Raw genomic sequence first — 23,492 nt, forward strand, 5'->3', positions numbered from 1 at the left:
GGAGGCCAGAGAGGGAGAAAGGGATGAAGGCGACAGAGAGGAGAGGAAGCAGAGGAGCTGGCGAGTTGGAGGAGAGGTGACAAGGCTTCGGGGACAGACAGAGGCATGAATAATTTATCAACACTTCTGATGGACAGATTAGGGGAAAAAATGAAGAGAGACGGAGCGAGAGAGAGAGAGAGAGAGAGAGAAGGGGGATGGAGGGAGGGGGGGAGAGGAAGCGAGATTGAAGGCAGAGGAAGGGGAGGAATAAAATGACAAACAGAAAGAGAAGAAGAAAGCAAGTGAAGGGTGGAGGGGGCCACACACTGGAGCTCTTTGATCCTAACAAACCCCTCTCACCCTGACACCACCATGCCATCTGTGGCCCGCACTGTGTGTGTGTGTGTGTGTGTGTGTGTGAGAGAGACAGAGGAGACAGTGACAAAGGAACAAGGACACAGAGGGAAACAGATATACAGACAAGGTGTGTGTGTTGTGTTTTTATGATCCAAATCGAGCTCAGTCACAAATTCTAATCTGTGCTTCTTCATTTATGTTGTTTCAGATTGTGTCAACCACAAATTGTAAGAGAGTGTGAGCTTATACCAGAACTGGTTTCCTCATTTCTATTATACATGGTGCAATCATAATGTAATGGCATTTAGCGGGGCACAAAAGAGACAAAGTAAAAGGGCTGTGTATTGGCAAGAATCTGGCGATACGATACGTATCGTGATACGGGGGTTAGAATTCAATATATTGTGATACTGTAAGCAAGGTGATATATTGAGATTTATTTTTAAATCAAATGTTAGGAAAACTGTCATAGCATAAAGAACACACCATCTTAGAGCTGGGCGATATATAGAAAATCAAATATCGTGATATTTTTAGCCAAATACCACAATATCAATATTGCAACGATATTGTAGAGTTGGCCATTGGTGCTTTTACAAAATAATCATCAGTAATGTGGATATTATAGGGCTGTGTATTGGCAAGAATCTGGCGATACGATACGTATCATGATACAGGGGGTTACGATTCAATATATCGCGATACATGGCGATAACGTAAGCAAGACAATATATTGCAATTTTTTTAATCTAATTTTAGGAAAATTGTCGTTTAAAGAACACACAGCCATATACATCAAATCAGAATAAAAAAAGTGTTTTTGAGAATCCATACAGTATCACAAAACGTAACATCGTGATACTCGATATTTTCAATATTTTCTTACACCCCTAGTGGATAAAATTACTATGTGGGTAAAGGCAAATAACAGAACAGCTAGAACAGTCTGGTTAGTTCAGAGAATGACATCACTTTACTGTAATGCAGCCTTTAAAACCAGGAAAAGACAATACTTGTGCCATATATACCATATATTATGATATCAAAATCTGAGACGATATCTAGTCTCCATCCATCATTCAGCGTTGAATTGCTGAGTCGGGTTCATCAAATGACCAGCATCCCACAATGCCATCTGGTAGAGGTTTCTAGGCCACATTACATTGCAGATTACCGCATGTATTGTGCACAGCGTTGCCAGTTGTACGCCATTTAACAGAAGCCTCCAGCCACCATGATGCTCTGTTTGGGTAATAAAAATGAAACAGCATCATTTGGGTGACATGCACCTTTAAGTCTGCAGGATTCTGAATATTTAAATATGGTTAATTTGTCAACCCTCCGGTCAAATGCCACAATTAGCATTCTGACCACTTATTGATGTGTGTGTGTGTGTGTGTGTGTGTGTGTGTGTGTGTGTGTGTGTGTAAGGGCGTGATGGATGCCAGACGTCACCCATCAGCCACCTCAGTGTCCGACGTATGTATTGATGAGTAATTATGAATGCAGTGACGACGGGACCGGGGTGGTCAAAGTGCCCTCAGGTGCTACAGAGTATTAACTACACACACACACACACACACACACTTCCTGTCCTGTCCTCTGGTCTTATATCTGTCTCGCTTTAAATGCGACCAAACACACACTCTCTGTCTCACACACACACATACACACACACACATTAAACATCATCACATCCACATGAAGTCCATCAGCCATTCGGTTTTTTTTTCCACCTGCTTTGACTTTCACATGTTCTTTTTGTCCTCTCTCATTTTCTCTTCCTGTTACTCTGACGGCCTCCCGGTGCACCTGCCTTTCATTACCGCAGCCGGCACTTTTCAGCTTATACCACTGACCGTGTGTGTGTGTGTGTGTGTGTGTGTGTTGGCAGGAGCAGGGTCAGCATGCGAGCTGCCGACATTATACCACGACCCTTCCACGCTGTAGACAGCAACCCCGCCATGTAGGAGTCTTTACCTCCCACCCCACACTAACACACACACACACACACACACACACACAAACTGCCGTCACCAGTTGCCCCCAGCGACCAGCTATTACTGGAGACCTCGCGCTGCGCTTCATGTGCCAGGTCGCAAGACATGTGACCCAACAGTGAGAGCACACACACAATAACACACGAACATGCAACGAGCCTTCCTGACATTGATGCAAAGTCAACGTTTGTTTGTTTCTGTTGCTGGTTGAATCCATTTATTCCTACTTTTAGTTACGGATGTCACGATACCAGAAATCTAGTAGTCGATACCAATACCAGGGAATTTCCACGATTCTCGATACCAAATTTGATACCACGGTAAAAACACAATAAATCCCATGTAATATGTACATGTGTATATATATATCCTCAGATTGCAAGCAGTAGTTTAAATTCACTGACAAGGTGACATTTCACTGGGTAAAGGCTACCAGAGGTGGGACCAAGTCATTGTTATGCAAGTCACAAGTAAGTCTCAAGTCTGTGACTCAAGTCCCAACTCAGGTCTCGAGTCCTAAACAAGCCGCATGCACTCTTTACCAAATGTAACGTAATTTTAACAGCAGAGTAACTGGATCCAACCGGTGCTCAGTAACATAACGTTAGTTCTTTTTCATGGTTTTCTCCTGAAACTTGATTGGATGCTGTTGGATTGGTTCAAACATAGTGGATCTGGGGAGTTAAGTGTAAGATAATCAAATGCAAGTCCAAATAACATTCACCGGAAATAAAGAGTCCAGAGTTCAATAAAAAAACACAACTTTTTAGAGATTTAGCAATAAGCAACAATAGATAGAAATTCTTGTTCAGTTTTTTCCCCGACGAGTGAATCCTCTTCTCGAACAGATCAATAAAGGATTTCTGCATCTCTGGATCTCGCTGCTGAATGGCGCTGTGTGTGTCAAACTCCGACACAGAGAGCGGAGGACAGAAGAAGCCGCATTTGGCACTTGGCGGGTGTTAATTTCGGACTCTGCAGGCATCGTACGGTACAACGAGTACCGTCACGTTTTTAGAATTTTGGCATCGACTTGGTACCGAAGTGTCGGTTCTCGTTACATCCCTAATGTTAGTTACTGGTTGGATTGTTTAAAGCTGCACTGATGAATGTTTGTATATGAACAATGCATTTAAGTGACGTGTATGTTACAGGTGTCGCTTGTAGTGATGATAGATGATTATCACCCAACTCTACAGTTCCCTTCAGATCTACGGAAATGTTTTTGCTACATTTTATTGTTTTTGTTTTCCCGTCTGCAACTTTACTCTTTTGGTCCACTCTCATAGCTCTAATCAGCATCATTTCTAGATGCAGCAGGCAACTGTTTTCAGTGTAAAAGTGTTGATAACCCCACTGTACTGTTCACTACCAACCCAGCACCAAATAGTAGACGGAAAAAGTTCTTCTGTGAACATAGTGAAACATTTAGCCGCTAACGAGCCAAAACAGAGCTAAAAAGGAGAGCGAATATTGGACTTCAAAAGTGACATATCATGTTTTACTTTGTTTTGTCTGCAGTATAGTGTTGTGAAGTACACAGAGACTAAGCCAGAGTATCCGTTGTCCTGTGATGGACCGACCCCACAGTCACTTCAGTTTTTGGCAACCCCGCAAGCAAGAAGCTTTAAGTTAACACCATCTCCAGTGTGATTTTGGGAGGTCGATTTTAATCTCCCCACCACTGGCCTTTAGGTCCTGACCCAGTCTTTGCGCGACACTGCTCTGACAATTACATGTAAGCACACACACAGGGTCCCTAACAGACTGCAGAGCCCCCGACTGGTGACGTCCCATAGGTCATTAGGGCTTCTTCCTGGAAAACAAGGCAGAGCTAACAAGTGCACAGCTAGCTTTAATATGGTGTTAGTGCTAAGATAAGAGAAGAGCTGAAAGCTGGTCTCGGTGGCTGGCTCGGTTTGTGTTTTCTCGCCCACTGAATTTTTTTTTTTTTTGTCTCTTCCAGAACCAAAACGGAGAGTATGTAAGAGACAGGAAACAGAGCACGACAGATAAAAGCCCTGAAGAACAGCAAACTGGGTCAGGCTCTGTTTTAAGATGGGTGGTTTTTACTTGTTGAAATAATCTCTATCTGTCACTGTGGTGTCTGTCTGGAGGAGTCACAACTATTATTAGCATTAAAAAACTGATTACACAATCAAATATCTTATTTAACAACGCTGCAGGCTCTGTGCTTATGAAGGAAGCAAGGAGGAAAGATCAGGCTGTGTTAAGCACTTGTGCACTCGCCCACACACACACACACACACCCTTGCACGCACGCACACACACACACACACACACACACACACACCCTCCCCTGCTGGGTGTAGAGGAGAATCAATATGTCTTTGAATGAGGGTCAGAAGGGTTGTCTGCCCAGGGAGAGCTGACAGATTTGCTCTCTTTTGCTCTGCTAAGCCCCTGCCTGCTTCTAAAACCCCCTGACACACACACACACACACACACACACACAGATGGAGACACACACACAAACATATAGATGAAGAAACACACACATACAAACAGATGGACGGAGACGCACACACACAGACAGAAGATGTGACGCTTCTCCAGGAGGGCAGAATTCCGAGCATTTTGCCGCGGGGATGTGATATTAGACGTTCCACATCGAAATGAACCCTGCTGCATAACCTGCCGAGTGTGTGTACGTCTGTACTGTGCGTGTGTGTGTGTGTCTACCTACAACCTTGGCAAGTGTCGTAACTCAGCGTAGGACACGCACAACATTAAGAAGAAAGAGTGCAATGCATGAGGATCAAAACAGAAAATTGAACCTAAACTGACAAACAAGTACTAGATTAGACCAAAAAGAGACGGACATTAAGTGGTGGTGGAAGTATCTGATGAAGACATATGTCCACAAAGTGATCATTTTAAATGGTTAAAATCTGAGCTAGGATTTCTTCTGTCGTAACACAGGGAACTTCTGAAAGTTGAGGACGCAGAGCAGGGAATACGGAAAGCAAAAACCAAAGAAGAATGAGGTCAATGACTTTGTTTACATGCGCAATATATGCTCTTATTCTGAAAAAGACAATATTCTAAGCTGTTTACATGACTAATGAAAAGGATTATTCCGCTAATATTCCCGTTTACATGCAGCCGTGCATACTCTTGTATATATATACTTGTTCGAACACATCCTCCCTCTTTCAACCACCTTCTTTAAAAGAAGTTGCGATATTCGCGCATATCCAAAAACCTGTAGATATCCAAGTCTTTCATCATGTTTAAAAGTAGGTGAACACAGAAATGTGGGCTTTTCTTTTGGGCATGCATCTCTGCAAACTGTTGGCTAGTTGGTTTGTGTTCAACCCACAGAGCTGGACGCAAACAGGCGAGAGGCCGTGTGTCGCAAACTGATGTAAAAAAAACAACTGAGATGCATATTCTGAATGTGCTGTATACATGTCCAAAGAATGCTCCTAAAACCTAAATAATATCAGCATATCCCACATGACTAAATCAGAAAATGCTCCATTCAGAATAAGGCCTAATTCAGAATATCCAAACAGAATATGTTGTTTACATGACCCGTATCAAATTTTCATATTCAGAATAATAGTGGAATATTAGTGTGCATGTAAGCATAGGCAGTGGAGTCAGTGCTCTAAAGAACAGACCATAATATCCCTCTAGGTTTCGCAGTAATATCTTGTCAATCATCACAAGCCACTTCTCCTAATTTCTAGAAATGTCCCTTTAGGTCTAATGAGTTGACGCCGCTTAAATATTAATAGTAATCGCACAGGTTATTACTTAAAATGTCATTCTGCTCGACACTGGTTCATTTTGCATGATTTGATAAATATTTCAAACATTCAAAAAGCATATATATTAACAATCTTAACACTCATTATGTTTTCCCAAACTGTATATAACAGTTTGAGGTTTAATTGTCCTTATTTTTAAAATAAAACAAAGATTTAAAATGTGAACATTGTAAGCTCAGCATAGCAAAATGGTTAAAATAATATTTTTTGTCCAGGCAATCAAACAAACATGAATCTATAAAGACTGATTATTGAATGTAAATCATCACTGTGACTGCTGAACAGGTGTAAAGTGGGCTGTGAGGTCTGACAGCACAACACCACCACAGGGTTAAGTAGCTAACAGTCTTAAATGCTGGATATTCCTCCTCATGATGATTCATAATGACGTCTAATGGATGTGACCACTGAGCTGACCAAAGGCCGTTTGAAATGGATCATATGGATTATAAGAATGAAGTGATGGTGAGAGATAATGTTAAAAAAAAATCCTTGTGTACATCCTTCTCTCCTTTTCTTCCTCCATCCCTCCTCACCCTTCTACTGATAATCAGATCAGAAGTATGACTGTGTGTCTGTGTGTTTGATGAATGCCTTCATGTGTGTGTGTGTTTCTGTGTGTGTATATGCGTGTGTGCGTCCTCCTGTGTGGTTAGTAGCAATTAGTAATCACTCATGGAGCTAATGACATCAATCAATGAGCTTTTAAAACCAGTCATTTGATAATTACAACCATCAATGGTCACCCATGGATTCATTATAGCGCTGCGCTCCCCGTCTCTCCCACTGTCTCTCTACGTATACTGTATTTCTTTCTATCTCTGTCTTTAACATTGTACTTCAGGATCTCAAAAATATAAAAAGGCATTTTACGAAGTATATACCTAATTATGTACTCCCTTGTCAGTGAGTTAAAATGTCCACATACTGACTCTTTAATGGCTCAGTGTATAAAGAAAGGGATAGAATACACTGTAGCTGCTTTGAATACATTTAATTATTCTAAAAACATGTACTGAAGCATAATTATTTCAAGGCAAATGCTTAGAAGGCCACACATTGTGCAGCCCGGTCACACGAAAAGGCGTGTGAATGACCCGATAATGCGCATTTAGCGTGCAATAAGAAGGCCTTTCTTGCTTTTGGCGTGTCATTTGTACGCAGATCTAGTGATGTAGAGAAAAAAAAGGAGAAAGACTGCTTATGACTGGCGGGAGGTGGATGGGTCCAACAAACACAAGACTTTCAACCAGGAGACCGGTGTTTTGTTTAGTAAGTTACGTTACTGACGTTTGTCGTGCTTTCCGTAGTTAAGTTACGCTGTTTCCGTACGTATTTTACTTAGTTTACGTACTTATTTTGAAGCCCAACCATGACGTTCAAACCTAGCTAAGTGGTTTTGTTGCCTAAAACTAACTGCGGACATTACCAAAGTTTTGTTGCGCGGCGTACAAATGACACGCAAAAACACTTAAATGCATCCTCATGACAAACGGAATGTCGTTGTAATGTCGTGCTATTTATACGCCTTCCCATGAGACCGGGTTGCATCGTGTTAAGGTGACAAGATATATCCAGAGGGGACAAAGTCTTTGGTAAACTCACAATTTGAAGGCTTGAATATAACAAGCGAAAAGGGAGAACGGAGGTATTAAAAGACAAAAGAGGGAGGGATGGGAGGAGAGATGATTAAATGAGATGCTGAAACTGAGAAGTGAGCGGGTGGTGAGTATGAAAGAGGGATTTCAGAAGTGAAACAGCGAAGGAGAGATGGAGACGTGTTATTCTCTCCCTTAGTTTGACCCACTTCCCACTTTCACTGTCACATTTCAGATGTTATTCAGAATCGATGCGGCCACTTCATCTCCCCTCTGAACAACAGCTGAGGGTGCTTTTCTTTCAGCCGAGCGCTCGAGTCACTATTTTTGTCTCACACAGTAGGTGTCTTTTTGTTTTTCCTTTTTATTTTCTATATCTTAAACTAATGGAAACACCTTAAATGTATGAGTTTGTGACGTCATATTTGTACGTTTTGTTTTAGTTCCAATAGGCTTTTATGTCCCAGCTGTGGACATTTGCAGGTGCATTTTATATTATCAAGTGCATTTCTTGTTTCGTCTTCAGAATAAAGCATGAAGCATAACAAACATTAACTGATACTAAAGAACAATATAGTTTTAAAAATCACAAATTGTAAGAAAACCCTGAAGCTGTTGCGTCCGAGAGGTTTTTTTTTGTGACCTTGACCCTAAAATCAGTTCCACTCGGTGTAAATGAAGTGTCTGGGTGGCCGGCTGACAGCTACAGGATCTGAATATGAGCTAACCTGCACATCATATAGGTGCACGAGAGTGTGCGTACGTCTAGTGATGCTTGTGTGTGTTTGTGTGTGTGCGCGTGGCGCGGATGCACAATTACCAGGCAGGGCGCGAATCGATAGGTGCCTGCTGACAGATGGATTAGCACGGTAAACAGATGATACACACACCGCTAAATTATTCATCTGCTGAACAGTGGGCTGGGTTTCCACACACACCCGGTGACGGGGGAGACGAAGAAGAGAGGGGGAGGAGGGAGGCAGAGGGGTGTGAATGAGGAGGAGGATGAGGATGAAGAGGCGACCTGTGCTTCATGAGTTTCACTAAAATTTGAAAAATTCACCTGCGACAAAAGGTCACTACCTGAACTCTGAGTGCAGCGTGTGTGTGCCTCAGCTCTGCTTAGAGACAAAAACACACCTCGGACGGACAGACTCTCCGTCCCTCTAATGCCTTTCGGATATGCAGAGGCACCGCAGGGTCAACGCCAAGTGCCTCGCGAAGGCATTCGAGATGCCGAATGCGCACACGCACACACACACACACACACGTGCGCAAACATCGACACACTCATCCTTTTCTTTATCCGAGGCTTTTTCTCAAGTGCGGGCAAATCCGTGATCATCGACTGTTTATGCCTTTAACAGAGCCTGCCGCGTGAATGCAATTTCACAGCACGCCGTACAAACGCACACAGCAGAGGTACGGTGGAATAGTGTGGATAAACACGATCATGCCGTAGGAGAGGCGTGCACCGTTATGTTTGGAGTCGAGAATGGACGCCTCATTTCTCATTTTAAATCAGAAATCAAAGTAAAAAAAATGACGTCTTTTCCTAACCACTTTTCATTGACGTCGACGGAAAACGTCACAAGGTCAGGGAAAGATGTGAAGAAGGATTTAGGAAAAGACAACTGTGGTGTTAAGAGAACCCGACTGCACTCACACTATGGGCTCCGTAATTATGATGCAACAGTGGCGGATGTTATGATGCAGGTCTGCCGTGATGAAACTACAATGTTCTGAAGATGGACTACAAAAGGCGCTGCTTCCCCCCCTGTGTTTTTCTTAAACAGCCTTTCAGTGACGGGTTGCTTCACCCGCGGTGTGTGAAAGAGAGATAATGCAGGTCTTCCTGCTGCTGTAACACTTTATTAACATATAATAAAGGATTATCTTAACTAACGTGGACAACTGGTGAAAAATACGACTTCATTACCAAGGTTGGAATTGAAATAAAAAAGGAATATATGATAAATATTGAGTTAATTGTTCGAGTTATAGAGAAAGGGCAGGAATGTATAAGTGTATGCTACTTCTTTCTGGATATGTAATATTTATTTATGTTGATTATTTGTTTATTGACAGTTTGCTGTATGTTTACTCTTCATTTTAAGTTATTATTGTTTTGATTGTAACTTGGGTATTTGTTACATTTTTGAAATAAATAATTCATAAAAATAAGTGAAACAAAATGGTTGTCACTGTCCTCTCATATTTCATTTATTTTTTTTATTTTATTTTTATATTGCGTCAAATCATAACAGAAGTTATCTCAAGACGCTTTTTATATAGAGCAGGTCTAGACTGGTCTAATATACATTTATCAACATGAATCCTAATAGCATATGACAGTATGAAAATGATATGTAAGATAAGCATATTGTTTGTTTTCATGAATGGTGCGTTGCTTTAAATGTTGCAAGGAATTGTGGGATGTTATCATCTCCTTTTCTTTGGTTATGGATGCTCCAGTGTATCCTATGCTAAAGGAGATAAGAAAGGATGCATTGAAGCACCTTTCCTTAGCATTTAGAGAATACAAACAGCTCTTATGGCTGCTACTTACATACTTCCGGGTCATTTCACTCAACCTTCCTAAGCAAAAAAGACTATTTGACTGCAGCCGGTGTTCTCAGATGGCCTTTTGGTTGGGGCACTTCAGCTAATGTTAGCACTGGAATTAGCATTTCCCTAGAAGTGCTATGAAAAATTGATAAAAAAGTACACATGAAGGTGATAAAACAGCCTGTTTATACACAGACTTCAATGAGACCTTTGCTGCCACCAGAGTGCACTCCCAATATTGAATAGTGCAGATTCTGGTGCATGCAAATCCTATGAGCATGCACACACACACACACACACACACATACACACACACTCTGGCATGCATATAAAACACCCATTATTGATTTGTTTCACCTTTCTGAGGGACTTTAGAGGCCCTTTTTTTTGCAGCAGCAGATGCTAAGCTTCGTTCCTCTGGGACGGCTGCAACTTTTAGTAGCGAGGGGGGGGAAGAAATGTGATGAAACACACACTGATGTATTTCTGCAACTTTCAGCTTCAGGGAAAGAATAGTTCACTGTCAAACAATAAAGCGAAACATTTTTTTTATTTAAAGATGTGTTTCACTTCCAAAAAAAAAATCCACAGGTGCAAGTGGTTTAGTCGCTCTAATAAAAACTAAGGTGTGTGTGTGTGTGTGTGTGTGTGCTCAGTGACGGGCCAGTCCAGCTTTGTGAAGCGACAGTGCGTTAAGAACAGCTAACGATCTCGAACCCACAACCCCCACCCCTCCTCTCTCTCACACACACACACACACACACAAACTGTTGGTTCGCATCATGGCCGCCATCAGCAGGAACCAATCAGATTTGATGAATAATTCAATATTAAAGAGGGTGTGACCAAGACGGGGAGGGGTGGGCTCTGCCAAGCAAAGTGGGCTTTTTGGAAACAGGCCTGCTGTTTGTGTGTGTGAAAGTGAGAGAAGCTAAAGGGGGGGGAGGCCTGTCACACTAGACTGCATCCACAAACTGGCTGCAGATTAGATTACTGAGGAGAGGAGAGGATGGAGAGGGGGGGTTGAGGAGGAGAGAAGGAGATGAGGACAGAAAGGAGGGAGGAGAAGGATGGCTGGAGAAAGAGAGGAGGAAGCAGAGCCGGTTGGCAGACTGAAGAGAGGAGAATCTTTCAACACATCTGCATTAGGAGGTGTCTGGATAACAGAGCTCTCTGGAGAAATAAGCTGCTGGCAGACTCGTACAGGAACACTTGCAAACTTGAGGGTACAACGTGCAGCATTGTATAGAGAAGGATACAACATTTACACTGTGTTCATTTTCAAATCAACTGGGATTCTTTGGTACAGTCAAACAATGATTTAGAGGATTATCACAGCTTTTCTCTTGAGCTTTACTGAAGAGGATAAACCACATCGTTCACAGCTATATCTACACTAAAAATAATGCACTGTAATTTCTATATATCTCACAAAATCAGTTCATATGTAATCCACGCAATAGTGAACCAGGAAAGAGCAACAAACGCCACATAGGGAGGAGGTCAGAGTCCGAGTCAGATTTTCGCCCGACTTCCGCTGTTTGTACCTCGTGTGGAACCAGAAGTCAACGTTGATTTATTTGTCACGTAACTTTCGCACATAAGTTACGCCACTCCCGGAGTTATTTTAACCCAAACCACAATCTTCTCTTAATCCTAACTAAATAGTTTTTGTCACGTAACTTCAGGTCCGGCTTAAGGCACTGGCCATAGGCGTTCGCCTATAGGGCGCCACCTTCTGTTATTCCGAAAAAAGTAAAAAAAATAAATGCCGGTGGGTGCACTTCCTCATTTTCCACAATGAGATACCAAATTAACAAATAAATAAAGAAAGAAAGAAATACACTTTTCACGCCCGTAACTCTCTTTCTCGCGCTTTTTCATCTGCCCGGCCGCACTTATTAGTTAATAAAGGTGTGACTTGTAGTGAAACTGGCTAAACACTTCTAAGCCATCAATATCACGGACCAATTGTTTATTAATATTATAGTAAATACAGTTATTTATGGAAATTAAAGAATCTTAATTTTTGTCTTAAAACCTTTGTGATGTCTAATGTGTGTTGTTACGCAGGGCTAGAGCCGGCCCTGGTGAGAAAGACTGGAGCGAAAATTGACATAAGTTGCGGGACATTCAAAAGGAAAACGCACGAAAAATGAGGAATAACTTATATGATATATCATACGGACCGTATGAGGAGACGTTGGGATAAACATTCACTCTTTTCACCACTTCTGGAAACTGATGCTACAGCATATTTACATGTTTTGTACAAAATAAATCAATGAGCGTTGGTGCTGCAAAATCCCACCAAGTGTAACAAAATGTAAAAGAGAGTACGGTGTAGGTTGAAGGCTGTGGCATACCATGACCTTATGTGAGCTTGTGTGTGTGTGTGTGTGTGTACACATATAAAAAGCTAAATGTGTGTTGTGTTGCCAGGTGTGCTGTGGTTGTACGAGGCTCAGTGGAGTTTTAACACAGGGATTTTATTGGCCAGAGCTGACATCACCGGGGGAACAGAGTGGAATTCCGGAACTCGGGACGTTACGGACCTGGGCCTGTGTGTATGTGTGTGTGTGTGTGTGTGTGTGCGTGTTTGAGAGACGGAGAGAGAGAGAGAAAGAGTTTCTATGTGCTGCAGGAATTGTGTCATTTTCCCTTCAAAGCAAACCTGTTTCCACAACTCCCTGAATGCAAAGTGACGTCCCGTCCTCAGAGTGCTCTACCTGATTTTCTTTTTTTTGTACACGTTTCCACTGTTTCTACACAATAAATGAGATAATAATACAACAGCAGTGGGAGCAGGTGAAGTATTACGACACAATATTAGCAGGTGTTCGCTCATTTGAAGAAAGAAAAAAGAAAAAGTCCCATTTTAAGAGTGAAAAAGAAAAAAAACCTGAAATGACTTTTGAGGCTAGAGGATATTTTTGCAGGGCGCCGCAGAGGGAATCCTCTCATCTCATCTGCTCTCCTTCATTTGCCTTACAACCAGCTCCAGTGGCTCATTTGTGTAACCTACTCCTTCACACACACACAACCACACACACACACACACACACACACACAGACACACAGTGATCTGTGTCCAAATGGAGTGGCTGGGCCGACAAAAGGCTCGACAGGAAGCGACTAATCCTTGATCTGCGCAGCGTCGCAACAATGACCGCAAGACGACTCACACCAAGTGACACACACACACACACAACTGCACAAGCGCACACACACACATAGACAATTGCTGCTTGCTTCCAGTTGCCACCCAGTGAGAGAGAAAGGGAGGGGGCTTGTGAGAGAGATGGAAAGAGAGAATATTCCCAGATTCCAACGACTACTTCAATATAAAAAAAAATAAACGTTTCTAAATCACAATAAATAGAAAGCAACAGCGATCATTACTCTATATGTGGACTGTATATGGATCAGATGCATGGAGGCGGGTATTGACAGGGAAACAGACACACACTCCTCACCCTGGGGGAGCTGCCAGAAGGGCAGAAGGGCACACACTTGGGGGTAAACAAAGCCACCACAAGTAGGACAGTACCCGATGTGTGTGTGTTGGTGTGATGGTGAGTGTGTGTGTGGCACACAGTGGGGACTGACAGGGAGGCAACATGAGAGGGACAAGCCTTTTAACATCTGGCTAAGCACTGACAGGAAGACACACACACACGGGCAGGCAGGCAGGCGGGCGGGCGAGTCCCAGTCCTAATTATTAGAACACTCTTACTTAACTTAACCCTGCCACTAGACCGTGACAGGCAGAGATGGAAGGAGGGTGGGGGGGAGGGAGAGGTGGAGGAGGGCAGATTTTTGTGAGGACAAGGAGAAGGATGAGCGTTCTGTCTCCTTGGTGGATTTTTTAACTCCTTGCATGCCGTGGCAGGGAGAGGAAGGATGGTAAACGACAGAAAATTAATACATAAAAAACTGACATTAAAGGCATTTGCATACTAAATCTGTATTTTTCGTACGAAACTGTCGCACGTTTAAAAATAGATACGACCTCAGGTCGTGTCGATCACATTTACACACCGACTCTGAAACCTTCGTCCGTCATTAAAGTTTTCGGAAAAGGTTTCTGTTTTTTTTTGCATTCGTTGAAAGGCAAAAGAGGATTGTTTGATCACTCAGAGCCACCGTCCGTGCAAACGTCATCATCCAAAATAGTATCTGATAAACATTCACTCCGTCTCCCAGCACAAAGCACTTTACGATAAAGAAATAAAAGAATACAGTGAAGCAGAATTTAAAGATAGATTGTGGCAGGTGATTGCAGAACAGCTTGGAAAAGAGGATGATCGCAAAACAAATGATGTATGAAAGATTAGACAGTAGTGATTGTGCTCGAAGCAGCTAAACAAGTCTTGTTAACGTCATTCATTCATTAGCCGCGTTTTAGACTAGCGCCAAAGAGTATAGAAGCACAGAGACAAAACTCCGGTGTTTTTTTGACAACAGCTGCTGCCGCCATTTTGGACTGAAAACGATTATTATATTTTGAATATTTTATTGTTCAACACAGGCCATTTCAGCATTTTTTAGGCGGATGTTTTACTGGAGTGCGGTAGTCGCTTTCAGTCCAAAATGGCGTAGCTCTGCTGCCGGGCGCGGATGTAGCAATGGAACGAACAACTGACTTTCACTTCTTGGCAATATACGTTCTTTGCTAGCACTATCCATTGAACCCAGAAAATTAATTCAGTTTTGTCTCGTATTGCGAATTTTCACAACAATTTTTATCGGATGATGGATTACAAAAACAAAACTGCAAAGACCTTTACAGTCAAAGATTGCCACTTGCAGAAGCCCCACCCACGTGGTTTGATTGACAGGCGGTAAAATCCCACAGTGCTTAGCAATAAAGATAGAAACAAAATCCCCAAAACAGAATCTGTTAGTCATCCATCAACATCAATATCACTATCATCCATCTTCCCTTTGTGAGAACTCTCTCTTCTTTTTTTACCCCAGTTTATTTTCCTCCGTTTTTTTTAGCTACAACAATTTGGTTGTACTCCGTCCCCAGAAAGAAACAACACACATGACATTTGCACTGTGGATGAGAGGGGGGAGGAAAGAAAAAGAAAGAAGGCAACACCAAAAACAGAACAGAAGAAAGGCGAAGAGGAGGATGAAGAGGAGGCCTCTCGCTGTGTGTTTTAACAGCTGTGTGTGATGCACTAAACTGCGACATGTTGATGGGAATACGAGAAATAGGAAGACGTCTCCAGGCAAGTTTTGAGTTGCAGCTTCTCGGACTGGGATTATTATTTAACAAGACGTCAAGAGTTCAGTTCAAGGGAGGCACGTTGTTTCAGTGCATTAAAGTTATCTGACTAAAACCAATCAATGCATGCATTGCATTTTTCTACAAATATCTAGCAACACGTGTCAATTTCCACTCGTTACATACATACAGTCTTTTCAAAATAAACTTCTGTCTTCACATGAAACAACTTGGTTAGATTTAGGCAACAAAACTACTTAGTTAAATACGGACGTTACGTGACAAATAAATCAACGTTGACTTCTGGTTTCACACGGGGTACGAACAGCGGTCTCCTGGGCGTGTTTTTTAAAGTTATTCCTCATTTTTCATGCGTACCATTCACCCCGACCTCGTCCCTTTTCGCTCTTTATACTTCCTGGTTCACCATTATGTGGATTACATACAAATTGATTTTGTGTGATATCTACGAATTACAGTGCATTAGTTTTCGTTGGTAGAGCTACGAACTGTCTACTGATAAGTGTGAATACCGTACTACACAAATTCATGAATATCTACCTGTCTGTGGTGTGCTGTCTTAAAAAATTCCAGTCCGTCAGGCAGATGGGATCTGCATTTCAGCTCCCCATCCTCCCTCTTTCCTTCTTTCCCACAACCTTTTTTTTTCTTATAGCTTTTATCCTTTCTTTTATCTCCCCTCCCTTCCTCCCTCATACGTTCCTTCCCCTCTCTCCGTGCTAAAAGAATTTGTGTTTTCTTTCTTTCCCTGCCAGCGATTTCTGTTTCCTTTTTCATTCGTACATTTGTCTTCTTGTTGACTTTTTCCAGTCTCCTATTTAGTGACTTTCTTAACGTGCGCACAGAAAATGCCAATTGAGAAAAAAAGAAAACGAGAAAGAAAAGGAAAGGAAAGGAAGAAGGAGGATGAGGAAGCTGGGTGAGGCATTCAGGGTCAGGTTCAGAGTAAATCTCTCAGCCTTGTAAATGTGGAGAGCGGAGAGAATGTAAACAAACAGACTACAGCTGTCACACACTCGTATGGGGAGATGCACACACACACACACACACACACACACAAGGGGAAGGAGGGAGGAAGTGAAGGAAAAAAATGATGGAGAGATGGAAGGAGAGAACAAAAGATAAGTAAGAGGCAGAGGAAAACAAAGATGATGGAACGTGCTGGAGACACAAACACGCACAAAGCTTCACATTGACACGTCGCGCAAAAACATCAAATCCCCTCCACAAACAAACAAGTGCACTGCGAAGGCGGCGGGGGGGGGGGGATTGTGTCATTTGTCAACATTCCCATTAATTCCAATCACACATCCCATAATTCCATTCTCTCTCCTACTGTAGACACACAAACCCCCCCACCCTTCATTCCTGTGCTAAAACCTCCCAATGTGAATACAGTAAATGCTAATGGCTCATACAATAAGATGACATGCATAGTCCTCTTAAGGCATGATGGGGCCTTTATGTGCAGGTTTAGCGGCTGACAGGTTAGCGGGTTTAGTTAACAGCCAACGTGCCTGCCGGTGCAGTGGGGGGATTTGGGAGGGCTTAGCACAGAGTAGGCCACTGTTGCTCGGAGTGGCGCGCGGCGGGCTTGACAGAATTGCATGCAGGGAAGTTAGAGGTTGTAGGAATATTTTCAAGTTGTGTTAATATCAGTTTTGCTTTAGTGTGAAGGAAAAGAAGAAAGGATCACCTTCACATCTGGGATTAACTAGCATGACAGATGATTGGACTGGAATTGGATAGAACTAAAACCATAGAAATAGAATAGGAGTAGAACGGACAATCCCATTCAGATCAATGGAGCAGGATGGTCAGAGTGGCGGAGGCCATTTTTATGTATACTGTTGCCTTTGTGACATTTGAAGCGGGCTAACTTCCGTATAAACTAAACAGACTTACGGCAAACTAAGCTTTCTTCATGATGACTGAGTAGGGAAGTCACAATACCAGAAATTTCGTAGTCGATACCAATACTAATGAAATTCAACGATTCTCGATACCAATTCGATACCACAGCAAAAAACAAAAACAAAACAATAAACAAAACCCATCTACTTCAACATACACTCCTCTATTACCGTTTGCCTAACGTTTTTTTAAAATGTATTATTAATCCCTGATGATCCGCCTCAAGTTTCTCACCAAAAACTACATTTGATAAGGTTACATTTGAACACATCATGATAACGTTAAAACTGGTCATCTAGAACGTAACACGCAAATTGAAAAACTCTTACGAGATAGTTAAGGTTAGGCATTGACCTTGAATAGTTAAGACTAGTGTAAGTTGTTAGGCGGCGAGTCTTGCGAGTTTTTGCAATTTACCTTCTAGACATGATCGTTATAATTTGCTTTCGCCCAATAATTATTTTACTGAATAGAGTTTGAATGCACCATAATGCACGGTAGCTGTTTGTTCCGTTATTAAGCCAAGCAGGACTGTGCTGCCCACTGGCTGCTAACAGCTACCGTTAACTAGCTGTCCTCCTGCCGATTTCAACCCGGATTTGTTGTTCACAACGTAGCATTATCAGTAAAATTGTAAATCTTCCATGGGACGATGAGACGCTGTTAGTCTCGAGCCCTGATCCCCAGCACCTGTGGTACTGTAGAAAAATGTGTCACGTTTTCAGAACTTTGGCATCGACTTGGTACCGCAGTATTGGTTCTCGTGACATACCTATGGCTGTGCATACTCCATTCGCTGATGAAAACCATAACATGTGTTTGAAAGCTCCAGAAAATACTAGTGAGAACTTCAGAAGTGATTGGAGATGACTTAAAGATTTGTTCCAATGTATCTGTAGTCGGTGCAAAGCAACTAATAAACAAACACATAGCGTGTAGCCCAGACAGTAACATTACATACTTACAAAATGAGATTGTCGGGGTTCAAGAATATGGAACAAGCAACATTTCTTGGAAGCTTTGAGCACTAAATCAGAGTCGCATGTAATTATTAATTTAGTAGAGAGATATCAGCCTCTTAATGACAGCCATAAATTGTCTCCATGTAAATAATATCAACACGGTTACAGATACAGATTTAATGGCACAAATGGATTCAAAGTCCAGACTTAAATCTACAATGTCATGCTTGCACTGGATGTACCCTTAGGAGTTAACATAGTAAACTTAAGATATACTTAAGATATTGAGAGTTAAAGTTTTGGAAACCTATGGGACTTAATCTAGTAGTTTTAATTATTTGTTTTCCATCATATACATGTTCAAACTCCTGCCTATAATATATATTTTCCTGTTGCAGAACCTCAGTATGCCACTGTATGATCCCGAGCATTATAAAGCTCTTTTCACTGTGAGATTTTCCGAGAGGTATGTGTGAAGCAGCGCGAAGGCTGCTAGTTAGCTAATGTGTGTGTGAAGCAGCGAGAGCGCTGTTCTCATGGGATTGTACCAAAGTGTTGTTTGTTCTTTACGCCTCCACTGGATCGCCAAAACCAGTGAAGGAGAACCCATAATTCTTTGCTGCAAGCAGTGCCTCTGCACATCCAATTGCATTAGAAGCCTATGGTAGAGGTGGAGGCTACTTGTGCCAAGATTTAACCTGATTAGATACAGATTCAGCCGTTCCAAAAGACAGCACAGGAGCCCCTGTACCCATCTCCTATTCTATTTCTGGCCTCGGTCTTAGTGCTCACAGATCTGTAGTGATAACATGGCATGACCACGAGTCTCTTGCGCTCCGGTAGCTTTTGCTCGAAGCCGCCACAAACGGAAAATATGCATTTGAAAAATGTTTTAAATCAGCAGTCTAATGAGACGACAATGAGATCCAATTCCATATAGCAGAGTTGTCTTTCTCTTCTCTCTTTCCTTCTCTCACTTCTTCTTTGATATCTTTCTCCTCTTTCTCATTCCCCCCCAGCCAGCCACCGGGTGTCATTTTTCCCAATTCCCTTCTCTCCATCCCTTCCTTCATCCCTCTCTTTCTCACCCTCTCTGTCTCTCCTGCGGTGGTCTTTTTATCGGATCAGTCTCAGGTCGTCGCCTCTGTCTCTCATGTGTTCCATCAAGGATACATCCCTCAAACACACACACACACACTCACTCTCCTTCTTCTTCCACAAGAGGTGGAAAGATGGAATATAGGAGTAAAGACAACAAAGGAGAGACGAGGTGAATTTAAGGAAAGGAGAGACAGAATGAGGAAGAAACAGAAAGTTAAATTATACACCACGGGCACGTCTCTGTCTGTCTCTCTCCTAATTTGTCACCGAGATCCGATGCAGCTTGTTGACATGTGTAGGAGATGTCGGTGCTCATGCTGAGAGCTGTTTGTGTGCCTGGAAGAGTGTTTGTGTGTTTGCGCTTGGAGCTCTTACAACCCCTCTCCCACCTCCCATTTATTACACACACACACACTCACACATGGCCTGCCAAGGTTTTGGGTATGCGGGTAAATCTTTTGGCAACAGGGCTGCCAGCGTGGAGCTATGATGAATGCTGATGGCAAAGAGCATGGCCGGTCTCTGAACCAGTCACTCACACTCACACACACACACACACACACACACACACACACACACACAAACACTAATCAGATTCCCAGTGCGTGAGGGCCAAATGGCATCCTTCCACTGGTGAATGCTAATGTGACCAGTGGAGCTTGTGGGCTTGTGAAACAAGGATAGGGAGAGCCAGGAGAGATGATGACAAGAGAACATAGATGGGATTGTTTATTGGCGTGTGTGATGATGCTAGTGTGTAAAAATTTGCATTCTTTTACAAATTGCAGCGAGTTGGTTTTAATTTGAGAGTCGGAATTAGATTTGGCTGTGTGTCTTGCTGTATCGGTTTGTGCATGTGTCTTGCAGGTTTAATTATTATAATCGTCCGTAGAATCCGGTGGTTTAAGTTTTCATGACACTTTTGATCAAAATTCAAATTTGAGTATTGGAAGTGTGATGTTGTGTTCCAGAGAGCGTAAATCAGTGCAACCACATTTCTAACAAGCTGAAAGTACATGCATAATTGAAAAGTGATGTGGCGTGACACATCATTTTACCGCACGGAAATATTGTATAACATATCATTTTGTATCATTACTATGAAGAGCGCAATGGGAGGATTCATGTTTGCACTGGAGGAGACGTTCACAACAATAATGTGTACGTATATGTAGTTTGAGTGTTGAGTGTTATTAGGGCTGTAAATCGATTAAAATATTTAATCGCAATTCATTTTTATCTGCTCAAAATGTATCTTAAAGGGAGATTTGTCAAGCATTTAATCTCTTATCAACATGGGAGTGGGCAAATATGCTTTATGCAAATGTATGTATATATTTATTATTGGAAATCAATTAACAAAAATGACATATATTGTCCAGAAACCCTCACAGGTACTGCATTTAGCATAAAAAATATGCTCAAACATAACATGTCAAACTCAAGTCCAACAGGCAACAACAGCTGCCAGTGTGTCAGTGTGCTGACTTGGCTATGACTCGCCCCAAACTGCATGTGATTATCATAAAGTGGGCATGTCTGTAAAGTGGAGAACCATTTTCATTCACATATCTTGAGGTCAGATGTCAAGGGACCGCTGTGAAAATGGCCATGCCAGGTTTTCCTTTCCAAAATTTAGCACAAGTTTGGAGCGTTATTCAACCTCCTTCCCAACAAGCTAGTATGACATGGTTGGTACCAATGGATTCCTTAGGTTGTCTAGTTTCATATGTCTTCACTTTAGTTTAAAACTGAGCCCGCAACATGTGTTATGTGAGCACATTATGCAATACATTACGATAATTTTTCTCAATATGCCTTACAAGCTATTCTTCCATACAGATGGGTGACAAATATGTATGTAAGAAAAATCCAACGTGACATAACAAGAACAGCTTAATGCTCCTTCATAGATTTTCCAATCTCAGAACTCTACTGGAGGAATGAACACCATTCATCCAAAATATATTCTCTCATTTTGATAAAGGTGTTGGAGAGCACTGTCTAACATGTTGCTCCAAAATCTCCATAGGTGTTAAATTTGGTTGAGATCTGGTGACTGCAAAGACCAACAGTTCATCGAATCATTCAGTGACCCCTTGTGTCCTGTAATGTTGTGTTTTTCCCATCATTTGTCACCCATCTGTATGCGCAGTTCAATGTGGTTCTTGAGTGCAACATAGAACAGCTATGAATAGTTACTTACAGCGCTCAATGCGGTCCTCTGGGCTGGAGGAAGTCTCTCGATCAGACAGGAGGCCTGACACGGCGAAGATCTTTTTCCCGCTGTCCTCCACTGCTTTCAAGGCGCTGCTGGGCGAACCTCCTTGAGGGATCTGGGAGCCGCCAAAGTCGTACTCTTTCCCCTCTGCGTCGGAGTACCGCAGGTGGGGTGAAGAGTCCGGATCCAGGCAGCCTTTGAGGCGCTTGGCCGGGGTGAAGGCGGACTGATACCCGCCCGGCACTCCGTCCCGATCTTCTGGCGAGGCGAAAGGCCTGAAGGCGCCGACGCCGCTGTGATTCAGCATGCTGATTGGCGAGCAGTCCAGGTTGGGCGGGGCAAACTGATGGTGGAGGTGGAGGAGGGAGGGAGGAAAGTCCCTGTTGGGGAATCCCGGCGGGACCCCGCCTTGGCGGTGGTACATTGACGCAAAAGTGTACGAGCCGTTGTTGAATGGCAAATGGACGTCTTTCTCGACAGAAACGGGGACGCCAAACGGACGTGGCTGCTGGCAGGGTATCGAGGCGTCGCGGGACGCTTCAGCAGTGGAAGCCAGGACCATGAGGGCCGGGGAGGCCAGGGGGTTGGGCAGGTAGGAGGAGCTCTCCATCTTGAAGGCTGCCCTGTGGAGATCCATGTCTGGACGGAAGAAAGATGCCGTAAGGACTTTTGGGGGAGGAGGAGATGATCCCTCCTCAATAAAATACGAGACAATGTCCAAGACCCTTGGAAAGGGTCTGAGGAAGTGAGGGAATCTGGGTTGGAGACTTAAAGGATCTGGCTTTTTGAAGGAAGAGGCTCAGAAAAGAGCCGTTTGTAAGAAAGGAGGGTATTCTTGAAGGAATGAGCCAACCGACAGTTCAGGTTAGCTCGAATTCAGTTCATTTCTCTTCAGTGGAGCTAAAGTACGTTAATCTGTCTCCAGCCAAATTCACTTGAGCTCAGTTCAGTCCAGATCATTCCGTGCCAGGTAAGTGCCGTTGGGTATATGCAGTCCTTCAGTCCTGATGATAAATACAATAAATGGGATCAAGATGAAGTAAAAGCCTCCCTCTTGGAGAGTTCGTTGGATGTGTCGCCGAAGCCGAATGGTCCGGGGTTGGTGGACATCCGTAGGTCGTCAAAGCTGGTTCCTCATCTTCATGTGGTCGCCAAACTGAGGAGATACAAAACACAAGCATTAGTCTCAAGAAAAACAACTTGCAGAGCTCAGAATATTTTCCTGGAGAATGTGGTAGGTCTAAATAAGTTGCCGTAATGGAAGTCACAAGAACAGCCATGTCACCTGTTCTGCCAATGTGACCTCTCAACCAAGCTCTCTCTCTTCGCACCCAAAATGTGAAGGGGAAAGATAATTAAACATCATTTTTTTTAGATGATTTGTGGTTAGACAAGACCTGCCCTTTGACAGACTTCCCCTTCACAGATTCCTTGCTGTTTTGGACAGCCCTGAAAAGATCTTATCTGTGCCGACAAAGGTGCTTAAAATCAGCTCTTTAACATCCGTAATAAAAATTAAAATCCCCACTGCGCACCCTTTCACATTTATCCTAGACCTCCTCGTCTTTTTCTTAATGATGGGTACTTTCAGAGACAAGAGGCGTGCTGCTTTTTCAACTGACAAAGATCAATGTCTTGACCTCAATCTGTATGTGGCGGAGAGGCTGGGAGCTGAGTGGAACATTTTTTTTGAATAAAGGAGCGTCTGGAAGCCAAGGCTTGAAGTCAAAACCTT

General features: G+C 42.8%; 1 protein-coding gene across 8 annotated transcripts in view; it reads right to left on the reverse strand.

The window, feature by feature from the left end:
• rnf220a (ring finger protein 220a) overlaps nt 1-23,492 on the reverse strand; it is a 313,964-nt gene that overhangs the window by 163,630 nt on the left and 126,842 nt on the right. For all 8 annotated transcript variants that reach the window (XM_037786674.1, XM_037786677.1, XM_037786675.1 and 5 more), the window contains one exon: nt 21,743-22,913. In XM_037786674.1, coding sequence (XP_037642602.1) covers nt 21,743-22,394 — 652 coding nt within the window. In that variant the 5' untranslated portion in view covers nt 22,395-22,913. The remainder of the gene's footprint in view (nt 1-21,742; nt 22,914-23,492) is intronic.

Source organism: Sebastes umbrosus, chromosome 12 (genome assembly GCF_015220745.1).
Source record: "Sebastes umbrosus isolate fSebUmb1 chromosome 12, fSebUmb1.pri, whole genome shotgun sequence".
In the NCBI taxonomy this organism is placed as follows: Eukaryota; Metazoa; Chordata; class Actinopteri; order Perciformes; family Sebastidae; genus Sebastes; species Sebastes umbrosus.